This window comes from Natrix helvetica, assembly GCF_964273705.1.
Source record: "Natrix helvetica genome assembly, chromosome: 4".
Classification (NCBI taxonomy): domain Eukaryota; kingdom Metazoa; phylum Chordata; class Lepidosauria; order Squamata; family Natricidae; genus Natrix; species Natrix helvetica.
In genome coordinates this window covers 3,237,275-3,252,440 of record NC_138550.1, presented here as the reverse complement: position 1 = coordinate 3,252,440, position 15,166 = coordinate 3,237,275, and the positions used below count along the sequence as shown (strand labels likewise).

Below are 15,166 nucleotides of genomic sequence, written 5' to 3'. Positions count from 1 at the left end.
GGGACAGAGGGAGGAAGGAAGGAAAGAAGGAAGGAATACAGGGAGGGAAATATGGAATGATGGAGGGAGAGAGGAAGCAAGAAAGGAATACAGGGATGGAGGGACAGAGGGAGGGAAACACGGAGGAAAGGAGGGAGGAAAACAGGGAAGGAGGGAGGGAGGCAGGAAGGAAAGAAGGAAGGAATGTGGGGAGGGAGGGAAACAGAAAAACAGGGAGGGAGGAAAGGTGGCAGAATTTGGGGGTTAATTGGTCCTTAAGTTGACAAATGTAAAAAAAATTGGAGCGTATTTTTTTTCCGTGTGGGCCGTTTTTTCCCCACCCTCGAATGCATCCGCCCCCTCAAAGCTGAGCCTGCCATCTCTGGTTTTCAGCCCACCCCCAACAATAACCAAAACAAAAGAAATAACAGAATTGGAAGGGACCTTGGAGGTCTTCTAGTCCAACCCCTGCACAGGTAGGAGACCCTATACCAGCAATGGGGAACCTTTTCGGCACCGTGTGCCCAAACCAGAAGTTGCCTGCGTCCACCAGAGCACCAGAAACTTGAAGAGCAGCTGGCCAGCACATGAATGCCAGTTTTGTGCCCGTTTTGGGGCACTTTTGGACCATTTTTTAGATGTTTCGAGCTCTTTTTCGGGCCAAAAACACCTCAAAAAAAGACCTGAAAACAACACAGAAAACAGTCTGGAAACGGCCTGGAAAATGGCCTGGAACCTATGGCACGCATGCTAGAGGTGGCACGCAGAGCTCTCTCTGTGGGCATGTGCACCGTCGCCAGCTGCTCTTCTGGTTTCCAGGGTGCACATGTGCACCAGCCAGAGACGGAGTGCCAGAAAATGGCTAGAAAATGACCCCCAAAATGGCAAAAAACAGGCTGGTTTTTGGACTGATTTTGGGATGTTTTCAGGCTGCTTTCTGGCTGTTTTCTGAGCCATTTTTTTTGTATTTTCGGGCTCTTTTGTGAGACAAAAACACCTCAAAAACGCCCTGAAAATGGCATGAAAAACAGCCCCAAAACAGTCCACAAAACGGCCTGAATTTTGTAATATTTGGGGGCATTTTGAGGCCATTTTTGCATGTTTTCGGGCTCCTTTGTGGGACAAAAACGCCCTGAAAACGGCATGAAAAACAGCCTGAAAACGGCCCAAGAACAGCCCAAAAAACAGCCTGTTTTTTGTCATTTTTGGGGTCATTTTCTGGCCGTTTTCTGGTGCTCCGGCTCTGGCCATTGCACATGTACACACCTGGAAACTAGAAGAGCAGCTGGTGAAGGCGCGTGTGCCCAGAGAGAGGGCTCTGTGTGCCACCTCTGGCATGTGTGCCATAGTTTCGCCATCACGGCCGTACACCTGCGGAGAAAACATCCTACGAAGAGCAATAACAGGTGCAAATTTTGCTGAAGACTTTTTGCCTATGTCCTTGTCCCTGATCCCCCAGCCCACTCCCACCCACTCCACGCAAACCCCCAAATTTGAACAAGGAAGCCATTGAGCTTCCCCCTCCCCAATTCTCCCAGCCAGCCCCCAACCCCCCTCCCTTCTCTACAACCCACACAAACCCGAAGCGGAGAGCAACTGGTGAACAATGAAGCAAAACACCTTGACGCCCCCACAAAATGAGCTCAGCTGGTATGTATTGTCGAAATGTACTATTATCTCCTTCGCACCACTTCAATCCCAGATGCCAAGTGCCTCCCCCAGGTTTTTTTTTTGGGGGGGGGGAGGAAGAAAAGGGACATCTTCAAAGGACAATCGTGTCTCGTGTTGCAAAGGCAGATAGCAATTCTTGAGGCCCTGCAGCTTATTCAAGAATAAGCAGGATGGGGGCTGCAGGATTTAATCTATCAATCGGAATAGAGCTGGGAGGGCTCGGAGGTCTTCTAGTCCAGCCCCATACTTGAGCAGGAGACCCTATAACCGTCGCCGCAGCCCAACTCTCCCGTGCATGCCCACGGGCCTTCTGTCGGCCAGCTGGTCTTTGGATTTCTGCAGGGCACACATGCGTGCATGCATGGAAGACCAGAGTGCATGCGCAGGGGGCTCTCGCATTGCATTTTGGGGCCCTGTGCAGCGCCCCACGCCACGTTTTTGCTTCCAGGTTGGTTCAGGCCTAAAATGGGGCATGGGGGGGGCACATGAGCCCCCCCCCTGCACCCGTTTTGTGCCTGGAAAGCATCCAGCACCAACCTGGAAGCCAAAAATGAGCGGGGGGGGGGGCGTATGCGCAGGAAGGGAGAGCAGGGGCCACACGCATGTGCTGGTCAGGGGTGCACGGGATGGGGTCACGCATGCTTTATATTACATCTGTGCTTTTGGCACACAGCCACAAAAAAGCTTAGCCATCCCTGCCCTGTAACACTCCAGACCAGTGGCTATCCTGTCTCTTCTTAAAAACCTCCAATGTTGAAGCGCCCACAGCTCCTGGAGGCAAGTCGTTCAGAGTAACTGAGTTGGAAGGGACCTTAGAGGTCCTCTAGTCCAGGGGTGTCTAAACTTGAGAACTTTAAGACTTGTGGACTTCAATTCCCAGAATTCCCCAGCCAGCATGGCTGGCTGGGGAATTCTGGGAGTTGAAGTCCACAAGTCTTAAAGTTCTCAAGTTTGGACACCCCTGGACTAGTCCAACCCCCGGCTCAAGCAGGAGACCCTTGTCCCTTCCAGATAAGTGGCTTTTTAAATTAGGAAGGGCGCACAGATCCCGCTGGAGCTCCGAAGACCTGAGGGAGATTACAAAACAGCTAATGCTGTTTTTCGCACTTACGACCGTTGCGGCCTTCCCCATAGGTCACGGGATCAAAATTCGGATGCTGGGCAACCGACTCGTATTTATGACGATTGCAGCCACCGGGGTCAAGTGATCTCCTTTTGTAACCAGCAAAGTGAACGGGGAAGCCTGAGTCACTTAACAACAGCCTTATTTACTTAACGACTGCCGTGATTCACTTAAACATTGTGGCCACAAAGGGGGCAAAACTCACTGAACTATAGTCTCACTCACCAACAGTAATTTTGGGGCAACATTGTGGTCATAAGTTGAGAACTTTCTGTAATCGGTGGAAGGCCTTGCCTCCAGGTGTACCATCACGGAAGGTTTTTAAGAAGAGGTTGGGCAGTCATTTGTCTGAGATGATAGGGTCTCCTGCTTGAGCAGGGGGTTGGACTAGAAGACCTCCAAGGTCCCTTCCAACTCTATCGTTGTGTTCTTCTGAAAAACCCTGCCCTAAAGGCACATCAAAACATTTTTAGCAATTGCTAGAATTTCTGACGGCAGGAAGTGAAGAGGAACTAAAGATGTACAGTAGGTGAAGGAGGAGAGGGCGAAAGTTGGCTTGAGACTCAACGTTCAGAAAATTAAGATCATGGCATCTGGCCCTCTCAATTCCTGGCAAATAGATGGGGAAGAAATGGAGGTAGTGACCAATTTGATTTTCCTGGGCTCCAAGATCACCGCAGATGGGGACTGCAGCCAAGAAATCAAAAGACGCTTGCTCCTGGGGAGGAAAGCGATGGCAAATCTAGACAGCATAATAAAAAGCAGAGACATCACCCTGCCAATAAAAGTGCTTCTAGTCAAGGCTATGGTTTTCCCAGTTGCAATGGATGGCTGTGAAGGTTGGACCATAAGGAAGGCTGAGGGCCAAAGAATGGAGGCCTTTGAACTCTGGTGCTGGAGAAGAAGACTCCTGCATTGAGTCCCTTGGACTGCCAGGCCATCCAACCGGTCTGTCCTAGAGGAGATCAACCCTGACTGCTCCTTAGAAGGCCGGATCCTGAAGAGGAAACTCAGAGACTTTGGCCACCTAATGAGAAGGAAGGACTCCCTGGAGAAGAGCCTCATGCTGGGAACGATGGAGGGCAGAAGAAGAAGAGGACGGCAGAGAAGGAGGCAATTGGATGGAGTCACCATAGCATTCAGTGTGATCTTAAATGGACTCCAGAGGATGGTAGAGGACAGGAAGGCCTGGAGGAATATGGTCCATGGGGTCGCGATGGGTTGGACACGACTTTGCAACTAACAACAAAGAATTTGGGGATAACTGAATGGATAACATTGTCATCCTCAGAACTTTGGGAGGAAAAAGAGATTCTGGATTGATTTGAATCCCTACAGTGATGAATCTCAGGGTGTATATTAATAATACAGGGGGGATTTATCCCAGCTGGTATATTTCTGGCACGGGAAGGGCAGAGTCAAAAACAGAAGGCAAGGAAGGTGTTTTGGCTGACAGCCCCAGGTATAAATAACCCACCTCGACATCTTTATTCCGGGGAGAAGATTCGCTCAACCATCCAACCCTCCCCTTCCCCTTCGCCGCCTCCCTGCACGTCTAAACTTAAAGCGGGAGGGCTGCCAAATTATTTGCTGGTGCCAAATGTTGTGCTGAGCTTTAAAATATGCAAAATCTTATCTTCCCCATCAGCATCCGAGGGCCATTTTTAGAACAGGAGGCAAAAGGGAGGGAGGGGGGCTTGAGATTTCCCCCTGGCGCCATCCTCACTTTGCTTTCGTTCCCTGCGTCTGTAACCTCCACTTACGACCAAAAAAATTTAGCTCCAAATTTCTCAGGGAAACACTGGTGAAGTAAATCAAAGGTGCTTCCCCCCCCCCCCCCAAGAGGCGACTGGACATTCTGGTTTTTTCTTTGGAAGACGTTTCGCTTCTCATCGTGGAAGCTTCTTCAGTTCTGACTGGATGGCAAGGGAAGGGAAGGATTTTTATCCAGTCAGAGCTGAAGAAGCTTCTTGGATGAGAAGCGAAACGGCTTCAAAAGAAAAAAAGAAGGAAGTCCAGTTTTCAGTCCTCCTGAAAAAGCATCTTTGGGACAACTGTGATCTGGATGACGGAGAATCTCTACAGACTTTTTAGCTATAAAATTTGGGGTGAAGACCCTTGGAATGGGGTGGGAGTAGGAATGGATTTCCAGAGGGAAAAATGGCAGACTACAGGAACCATTTGCCCCACTCAGGGGACCCCGAGGACACAGAGAAACCTCCAAGTGGCCTCAAGGACCCTCTCAAAGGATGCAAAGGACCAGCTGTCTGCAAGGAGTATACATCCTTCCATCCCCCACCATCCAGTCGGAGCTGAAGAAGCTTCTTGGATGAGAAGTGTCTTCAAAGCAAAAACCAGAAAGTCTAGTTGCCTCCTGAAAAAAGCACCTTTGGGACAACCCTGACCTGGATGATGGAGAATCTCCAACCTCCAGAAGTTGTGAATGCCCCAACACTGGAAGCCTTTAAGAAGATGTTGGATAGCCATCCGTCTGAAACGGTATAGGGTTTCCTGCCTAGGCAGGGGGTTGGACTAGAAGACCTTCAAGGTCCCTTCCAACTCTACTATTGTATTGTATTGTATTGAATCTCTATAGACTTTGAGCTATACAATTTGGGGTGAAGACCCTTGGAATGGGGTGGGAGTAGGAATGGATTTCCAGAGGGAAAGATTACAGACTAGGAGTTGAAACAGTTTATGTCCAGGATACGAGGGGCCTGTAAATATTTTCACGGCCCTCTTTGAGACTCGTGCAGTATACAGATCCTCAAGGGAAGGCATGTTGGTAGCAATTGTTTTTTCTGCAGTAGTAATTATCCGTTGGAGTCAGTGTCTGTCTTGTTTGGAGATAAATGGAGATAAAACAGGGAATGTCAAATCTGATTTAATAAAGTTGGCTCATAGGAGGATTATAAAAGACAGAAGATCACAAGGAGTAAACCTTCCCAAAGTGGTTCATTCACAGTCTTAAAATTGACTTTTTGTTTATTTTTTTATCGATGGACAACTTCTTGCATTGGATGCCTTATTTGTCGGGACCCACTTTTAATGTATAAGTGATGTTCAACTAGTTTTAAATAAAGCCCGAAAGAAAAAAAATGTTTTGCCCGAGAGAGAAAAATGTGAACCAGTTTGGCATCTTTATAATTTTGCCCATCGGGCACCCTTCACCCGCCTCCGTCTCACTTTCTACACCACTGGAAAGGCTGCTCAGCTGCGCCATACGTCCAGAGACAGGAAGTCCTTGACTTACAACCACCCGTTTAGTGACTGGTCCAGTGTTTCAGCACTGAAAAAAGTGACTTACGACCGGTTTTCACACTTAAGGACCATTGCAGCATCCGTGGTCACGTGATCAAAATTCGGACACTTCTCTGACTAGAATTAAAGAGAAGTCTCCTTGTGGGCGACTCACAACTGACATTCTCCAGTGAAGTGTTGATGACACGGAAGACGGCCTTCCTTGTGCCACAAGTGTTTGTGTGGGTTGTGCATGTATTGGTGTGGGAGTGTGAGAAAAAGGGCCGTACAGCCAGCAAACCGCAGCAGCAAATACAGAAAATGCCCAGCAAGCTGTGTTGCCCGTTGGAAAAACCATTTTAATTAAATCATTAACGGCTTTCCCAGACAGCGGTGAATTATCCTGCCAAACGAGGCTTTCCCCCTGTTAGACGGACTGTAGGAAATGTTTGAAGCGTTTTTGTTCAGATCTTGGTCGCTAATTGTAACAGGTTGTACAAACAAACAAAAAGCCAGTTACACAAAACAAAGTTGCCTCCACGCTTCTTTTTACAAAAGACACAGTTTTTAAAAAAAATAGGTTTCCCCTGGAGGCATATATGGAGCTACAATGTGGGTCCAAAACGTGGTTCTTGACCAGCGAAGAATAAAAGAACAGAGTAGAGTAGAGTAGAATAAGAGAGTAAGGGAGAGTAGAGTAGAGTAGAGTAGAATAAGACAGTGTAGTAGAGGAGAATAGAATAGAATAAGAGAGTAGAGTAGATTAGAATAGAATACAATAAGATAGTAGAGTAGAGTAGAATAAGAGAATAGAGTAGAGTAGAATAGAATAAGAGAGTAGAGTAGAATAGAATAAGAGAGTAGAGTAGAATAAGAGATTAGGGTAGAGTAGAATAAGAGATTAAAGTAGAATAGAATAAGAGAGTAGAGTAGAATAGAATAAGAGAGTAGAGTAGAGTAGAATAAGAGAGTAGAGTAGAGTAGAATAAGAGAGTAGAGTAGAGTAGAGTAGAATAAGAGAGTAGAGTAGAATAGAATAAGAGAGTAGAGTAGAATAAGAGATTAGGGTAGAGTAGAATAAGAGAGTAGAGTAGAATAGAATAAGAGAGTAGAGTAGAATAAGAGATTAGGGTAGAGTAGAATAAGAGATTAAAGTAGAATAGAATAAGAGAGTAGAGTAGAATAGAATAAGAGAGTAGAGTAGAATAGAATAAGAGAGTAGAGTAGAGTAGAGTAGAATAAGAGAGTAGAGTAGAATAGAATAAGAGAGTAGAGTAGAATAGAATAAGAGAGTAGAGTAGAGTAGAATAAGAGAGTAGAGTAGAATAGAATAAGAGAGTAGAGTAGAATAGAATAAGAGAGTAGAGTAGAATAAGAGAGTAGAGTAGAGTAGAATAAGAGAGTAGAGTAGAGTAGAATAGAATAAGAGAGTAGAGTAGAATAAGAGATTAGGGTAGAGTAGAATAAGAGATTAAAGTAGAATAGAATAAGAGAGTAGAGTAGAATAAGAGAGTAGAGTAGAGTAGAGTAGAGTAGAATAAGAGAGTAGAGTAGAATAGAATAAGAGAGTAGAGTAGAATAGAATAAGAGAGTAGAGTAGAATAGAATAAGAGAGTAGAGTAGAATAGAATAAGAGAGTAGAGTAGAATAAGAGATTAGGGTAGAGTAGAATAAGAGATTAAAGTAGAATAGAATAAGAGAGTAGAGTAGAATAGAATAAGAGTAGAGTAGAGTAGAGTAGAGTAGAATAAGAGAGTAGAGTAGAATAGAATAAGAGAGTAGAGTAGAATAGAATAAGAGAGTAGAGTAGAGTAGAATAAGAGAGTAGAGTAGAATAGAATAAGAGAGTAGAGTAGAATAAGAGATTAGGGTAGAGTAGAATAAGAGATTAAAGTAGAATAGAATAAGAGAGTAGAGTAGAATAGAATAAGAGAGTAGAGTAGAGTAGAGTAGAGTAGAATAAGAGAGTAGAGTAGAATAGAATAAGAGAGTAGAGTAGAATAGAATAAGAGAGTAGAGTAGAACAGAACAGAATAGAATAGAATAGGAGAGTAGAGTAGAGTGGAATAGGAATAGATAGAATAAGTAGAGTACAGTAAGAATGTAGAATAGGAATATAGAATAGGATAGAATAGAATATGAATTAAATTAATAGAATAGAATAGAATAATCTTTATTGGCCAAGTGTGATTGGACACACAAGGAATTTGTCTTTGGTGCAGATGCTCTCAGTGTCCATAAAAAGAAAAGATACATTCGTCAAGAATCCTAAGGTACAACACTTGATGATAGTCATTGGGTACAAATAAGCAATCAGGAAACCATCAATATCAATATAAATCATAAGGATACAAGCGACAAAGTTACCGTCCTGCAGTCAAAAGTGGGAGGAGATGGGAGATAGGAAGGATGGGAAGACTAATAGGAATAGTAACGCAGCCTTAGTGAATGGTTTGACAGTGGGGAGGGAATTATTTGTTTAGCAGAGTGATGGCTTTGGGGGGAAAATGATTCTTATGATTCTTGATGAATGTATTTTATTTTTCTTTATGTACACTGAGAGCATATGTGCCAAAGATACATTCCTTCTGTGTCCAACCACACTTGGCCAATAAAGAATTCCATTCCATGCTTCCCAATGGCATCTTGTCACCGATTTCCAGAAATCTGGTTCTTTACCCAGGGGTTCTCTCCTTTGAAAAGTTGAGGAAAACATACCGAGATGCATTTTATTCTTCTAATTAAAGAATTCTAATCAATACACCTGACACTGGGACTCTCGTTATCAGGATCCGAAATCCAATCCCCAGAGATAAAAACCTAACAGCTCTTGTCTAACGCCGGGTGAGAACCGAAAGCTAAGCTTAAGTAGGCATAAACACAAATTCACAGGATGCCATCTTTTTGGCTGCCCGTCGTGTAGAGCTGCGGGCACAGCATTTGCAAGGTGGACTTTATTTCTCGGTTCCCCAGTTCACGTTTTGACTTGATGCCAGCTTTGCCAGCCGGCGTCAAACTGAGGACTGACAGCTTGGCACCTCCGCTGGAAACCGGAGGCTTGCAAATGGCGGCGCTTCACAACAAAGACACAACAAAGTGGGAGTTTGCTTCCTAGGGCTCCGGTGTGGAGCCTGGTAGCTTCATTCAGAAGTTCCTGCACAGATGTTAAGAGTCATGGAGGCATCTTCCTGGTAATCCATGGCACCAAAGGCCACCTTTTCTCTCCACTGCTCCCCTCACGCTGCTTTTCTCCAGGGGCTTCCTTTGGAGCATGTTCAGAGAAAGCATGTTGTGCATCACAGGCAACCACAAAAGGCCTTTTCTCTCTCCTTCCATCGGCCACATTCCCTGGAGTTGTGTTTCTTAGCCTCAGCAAATTTAAAATGTATGGACTTCAATTCCCAGAATTCCACAGCCAGCGTATATTTGATTTATTTGCATCCTGCCTAACTCGAGGGCGTGAACATATCCAACAGGCCTTCCCCCTCCGATTTCCCCCCAAACAACAACCTTGTGAGGTGGGCTTTTTATGTCTCAGGAAGAACTAGAACTCACTATCTCCCAGTGATTGACCCAAAGTCACCCACAAAGTTTTCATGCCTAAAGTGGGACTAGAACTCACTGTCTCCTGGTGATTGACCCAAAGTAACCCACAAAGTTTTCATGCCTAAAGTGGGACTAGAATTTACTGTCTCCTGGTGACTGACCCAAAGTCACCCAGGCGACTTTCATGCCTAAAATGGAACTAGAACTCACTGTCTCCCGATGATTGACCCAAAGTCACCCACAAAGTTTTCATGCTTAAAGTGGGACTAGAACTCACCATCTCCTGGTGATTGACCCAAAGTCACCCACAAAGTTTTCATGCCTAAAGTGGGACTAGAATTTACTGTCTCCTGGTGACTGACCCAAAGTCACCAAGCTGGCTTTTGTGCCTAAGGTGGGACTAGAACTCACCTGTGTTCCGCTTTGAAGCCTGATGCACCAAACTGTCTCTCAGAGATGGACTTCAACTCCCAGAATTCCACAGCCAGTAATTAAATGGATTGCAATTCCTACAATCCCCCATCCAGCATAGGTAGGCTTCAATGCCCAAAATTTCCCCAGCCAACAGATGGATGTCTTCTCCCAGAATTCCCCAGATAGTATAGAAGGACTTCAACTCCCAGAATTCCCCAATCAGTATACATAATAGAGCTCAATTCTTAGAATTTCCCAGCCAGTATAGAGGGACTTCAATTCCCAGAATTCCCCAGCAAACGCAGATGGACTTCAACTCCCAGAATTCCCTATCCAGCCTTACAGCAGGTTAAAAATATGAGTTGCACATTTATTACAGCAACTAATGGGGTGTAAAAGCATCTTATACCAAAAGTTAAGATTAGATTATGTGTCTATTTGGGATCAAAAGGGAAAATACAGGTTTCTGAGTGCCAACTTTGAAATCTGAATTTTTCTTTTTCGATTCTAAATAGCTCTGAAAAACTCCACTTCTGGAAGTGCGCCTCCTGAACGATTTAGCACAAGAGGTCGCAGGAGGAGAGCCGTTAGTCTACTAAAATTAGGAATCTGCGAATGCCTTTTCCAACTAACACAATTTATTCAAAAGTGTCAGCTTTTGCAAGCTGCAATTTCCTTCTCCAGTGTGGAAAAATGACTGGCTATGTAGATTGTCCTCTTATTACCGCTATAAATTGAGATGCAGGAGAAGAGACAGCTGCGCTATCTCCTTGCTGATCTCTTGAAATATTAATTAAATCCAGCATGTATAAAGAGGCATCGAGAGAATAGAGAACCCTTGAACTGTTTATTTAAAAAAAATAACAAAGTTTTCCAACTCTTCCTTCTATTAAAATAAACCTTGCTCCAGTTTTTAGCCTCCTGCAAATAACATTTCTGATCATTTGCTGTTTTAAAACCCAAATTTAGATTCTCCTAATTTTGAAAGGTTTTGCATCAAATATAAGGGAGGTTTTGGGGCTAAAAGCAAGAAGAAATTAACAAATTATGGTAAGCCAAACAGAATCAGTGATTCAAGATAACAATTCAGGGAATGTTATAGCTTTGGGCACAAAAACTTGCTTCAATCGTTCTTCTGATAACTATCATTAACCAAGAGTAAACTTTTGATCATCCCAGGCAGGGTTTTTCTCAAATTTGACAACTTTTAAGATGGTTGGACTTCAACTCCCAGAATTCCCCAGCCAGCCTGGGGAATTCTGGGAGTTGAAGTCTACCCACCTTAAAGTTACCAATCTAAAGAAACACTTAGGATACTCTAGGACAAAATGTCTCAAAACAACAAATTCCATTTTTAAAACCAATACAATTCTCAGATGTGCAAAAGGAAATTTGGGAAAAAAAAATAACAAATAAGATTTTTGCTGATAATTGGGGACATTTCTATTGCTTTGTGATCGGTCACTTATATCCCTGTTAAAAAAACTACAGGCATTCCTCTTTAACAATGCTAATTATGACCAGAAACTCTGTTGCTTAAAAGGTGGTCGTTAATACAAAAAAAAAAAAAAAGAAACCCCAAAGTGACCATGTAACTTAGCAAGGTCAGCTCCAGAAATCCCACTGTCATTAAGCGAGGACCTCATGTCTCTACAACTTCAGTGAAATCAGCCATCAACAGGCACATAGAGGTAAGCAAAGTCTACATACCATTCACACAAGAAATTCAAAAAGCTAAAAGATCACAACTTCTCTTCGGAGAGTTACGAACCAATGAAGCGAACTAATGGCCTCCTGCAAACTCCACTCCCCTGTCGCTCCTCTTTTATTTCCTCTGGGAGGGGCCATTCATCATCCACCTCTGGCCTTACTCCCAAGTCGACCCCTGTTCCTTAGCTGTTCCCTTCATCTGGGAACTCTGCGCATGCGCACACTGGGAACAGGCTCCAACTGTTCTTCTGCCTCACTGATGTCTGACTCTGAAGACAGCTAATAATTGCCATACGGCCCTGGCCCCCTCTCTGCCTCCGACACAGAGCCCCCATCAGAGCCTCCCCCAGACTCCAGGCCTGGCCCATGATCCTCCCCAACTTCCTCACTATCAGAGTCTGTCACTAGCTCAGCTGGCCGAGGACTACCTGAATTTCTGTAAAATATCCAACTGGAAGAGACAGCCATATTGACAAGAAGATTGATTGCAATCCAGCTTCTTGTCCCAGGTTGTAAGAATCTGCAATCCAGGTCCTGAGGCTTCATTATCAAATCTCAGATCCTATTCAAAATGGCCATCCTGGCCCGCCGATGACTCACCTTGGTGGTGTCATCATGTGACCGCTGGTATCGCTTCCACCGGCATCCATAAATTCCCGTCAGGCATGACAAACACAACTGGGGCTCGTAATATTGCAGTGGCTGGTGTTTAACCATGCTCTCCCAGCTGGCTGGTTGCAAAGAATCAGATGTCCATCAGGGCTTGGCGAGACCCCTGCAGAAAGGAAGAAGAACTTGGTTAGGAGAAACATCTCATGAAGGTACCACCATTTTTCATCTGTCAAAGGACTCCAACCATGAAGATGGGAGGACTTCAACTCCCAAAATTCCCCAGCCAGCCAAGATGGACTTCAACTCCCAGAATTCCTCAGCTAGCCAAGATGGCCTTCAACTCCCAGAATTCCTCAGCTAGCCAAGATGGCCTTCAACTCCCAGAATTCCTCAGCTAGCCAAGATGGAATTCAGCTCCCAGAATTCCCCAGCCAGCCAAGATGGAATTCAGCTCCCAGAATTCCCCAGCCAGCCAAGATGGAATTCAGCTCCCAGAATTCCTCAGCTAGCCAAGATGGACTTCAACTCCCAGAATTCCTCAGCTAGCCAAGATGGAATTCAGCTCCCAGAATTCCCCAGCCAGCCAAGATGGAATTCAGCTCCCAGAATTCCCCAGCCAGCCAAGATGGAATTCAGCTCCCAGAATTCCCCAGCCAGCCAAGATGGAATTCAGCTCCCAGAATTCCTCAGCTAGCCAAGATGGAATTCAGCTCCCAGAATTCCTCAGCTAGCCAAGATGGAATTCAGCTCCCAGAATTCCCCAGCCAGCCAAGATGGAATTCAGCTCCCAGAATTCCCCAGCCAGCCAAGATGGAATTCAGCTCCCAGAATTCCTCAGCTAGCCAAGATGGAATTCAGCTCCCAGAATTCCTCAGCTAGCCAAGATGGAATTCAGCTCCCAGAATTCCCCAGCCAGCCAAGATGGAATTCAGCTCCCAGAATTCCCCAGCCAGCCAAGATGGAATTCAGCTCCCAGAATTCCTCAGCTAGCCAAGATGGAATTCAGCTCCCAGAATTCCCCAGCCAGCCAAGATGGAATTCAACTTCCGTGGTCACAGAGGGATAGAATCAAGATCACGGGAAATGTTAATACCACTTTACAAGGCCTTGGTAAGGCCACACTTGGAATACTGCATTCAGTTCTGGTCACCACAATGTAGAAAAGATCTGGAGACTCTACAAAGAGTGCAGAGAAGAGCAACAAAGAGGATTAGGGGACTGGAGGCTGAAACATATGAAGAACGGTTGCAGGAACTGGGTATGTTTAGCTTAAGAGAAAGAAGGACTAGGGGAGACATGATAGCAGTCTTCCAATATCTCAGGGGTTGCCACAAAGAAGAGGGAGTCAAACTATTCTCTAAGGCACCTGAGGGTAGAACAAGAAGCAATGGGTGGAAACTAATCAAGGAGAGAAGCAACCTAGAACTGAGGAGAAATTTCCTGATAGCTAGAACAATGAATCAGTGGAACGACTTGCCACCAGAAGTTGTGAATGCTCCAAAACTTAACGTTTTTAAGAAGACGTTGGATAACCATTTGTCTGAAGTGGTGTAGGGTCTCCTGCTTGAGCAGGGGGTTGGACTAGAAGACCTCCAAGGTCCCTTCCAACTCTGTCATTCTATACTATTCTAAACTCTTGCCATATAGATCAGGGGTCTGTCTCCAACCTTGGCAACTTTAAGACTGGTGGAAGACCACCAGTCTTAAAGTTGCCAAGGTTGAAGACCCCTGATATAGAATGCAGGGGTTTTCCTCCCCAAATTGCAGTCGGATGACTGTAGCCATTAATGCAGACTGGTTGCCGATTCCTAGAAATGGGATAACGTGACCATAGGGGTAGGAAGGTGGCCGTCAGACTGAGACGCCTCCCTTTGCTCAGGGTCCGTCGTATATTCAAATGGTTGTTAAGCGAGTGGTCGTAAGTCGAGGACTGCCTGTAGTGGCTTAAAAGTCCTCTCCTAATCGTTTATGGTCTCCGAGGAAATGGGAAGGCGAGGGCTGTTAAGTGCAGAAACAGAGAGGATCTAATGTTTTCCCTTCCACGTTCGTGGACATGGATCGGCTGTGTTACAAACCACTTCCCACATATCTCAAACCTCTCCAGTTTGGGGGAAGAGCGCTGAGCCCAGCTCCCTGCAGCTCTGGGAGGAAAGCTTATGAATGATTCAGGCCTCGGCTGGTGAGCATTACAGGCGCAGAAATAAAACAGGAAGCAGGACAGGGAGAAATGAATTATTCACCTTTTGCAATGGGCACCCAGGGAGGAGGAGGAGGAGGAGGAGGAGGAGGACGAACGGGGAGGGAGGGAGGGAGGGAGGGAGAGAGAGAGAATGAGAGAAACAGAGAAAGAGAGAGGCGAGAGAAAGAGAAAGTATGTGTGTGAGAGAGAGACAATGAGAGAAAGAAAGTGTGTGAGAGAGACAATGAGAAAGATAAAGAGAAAGTGAGAAAGTGAGAGACAATGAGAAGGAGACAAAGTGGGTGAGAAAAAGAGACAGAGAAAGTGAGAGACAGAAAGAGTGAAAGAGACAGAAAAAGAGAGAGGAAAGAGGAAAAGACAGAGAGACAAAGAGAGAGAGAGAGAGAAAGAGAGGATGTAAGAGAAAGAGAGAAAGAGAGAAGGAAAGAGAGAGAGAGAATGAGAGAAAGAGAAAGTGTGTGTGAGAGACAATGAGAAAGAGAGAGAAAGTGAGAAAGAGAGAGACAATGAGAAGGAGACCAAGTGAATGAGAGAGAAAGAGACAGAGAAAGCGAGAGACTGAAAGAGCGAAAGAGAGAGACAGAGAGAGGGGGGGAAAGAGAGAGAGAGAAAGAAAGAGGGAAAGAGAGTGAGAGAGGAAGAGAGAAACAATGAAAGAGAAAGTGAGAGAG

The 15,166-nt window shown here is 45.2% G+C and overlaps 1 protein-coding gene across 2 annotated transcripts in view; it reads right to left on the bottom strand.

The window, feature by feature from the left end:
- LOC309392000 (glycerophosphodiester phosphodiesterase domain-containing protein 5-like) overlaps positions 1 to 15,166 on the bottom strand; it is a 125,342-nt gene that overhangs the window by 66,167 nt on the left and 44,009 nt on the right. For both annotated transcript variants that reach the window (XM_081952878.1, XM_081952879.1), the window contains exon 2: positions 12,284 to 12,458. In XM_081952878.1, the coding sequence (XP_081809004.1) occupies positions 12,284 to 12,400 (117 nt within the window). In that variant the 5' untranslated portion in view covers positions 12,401 to 12,458. The remainder of the gene's footprint in view (positions 1 to 12,283; positions 12,459 to 15,166) is intronic.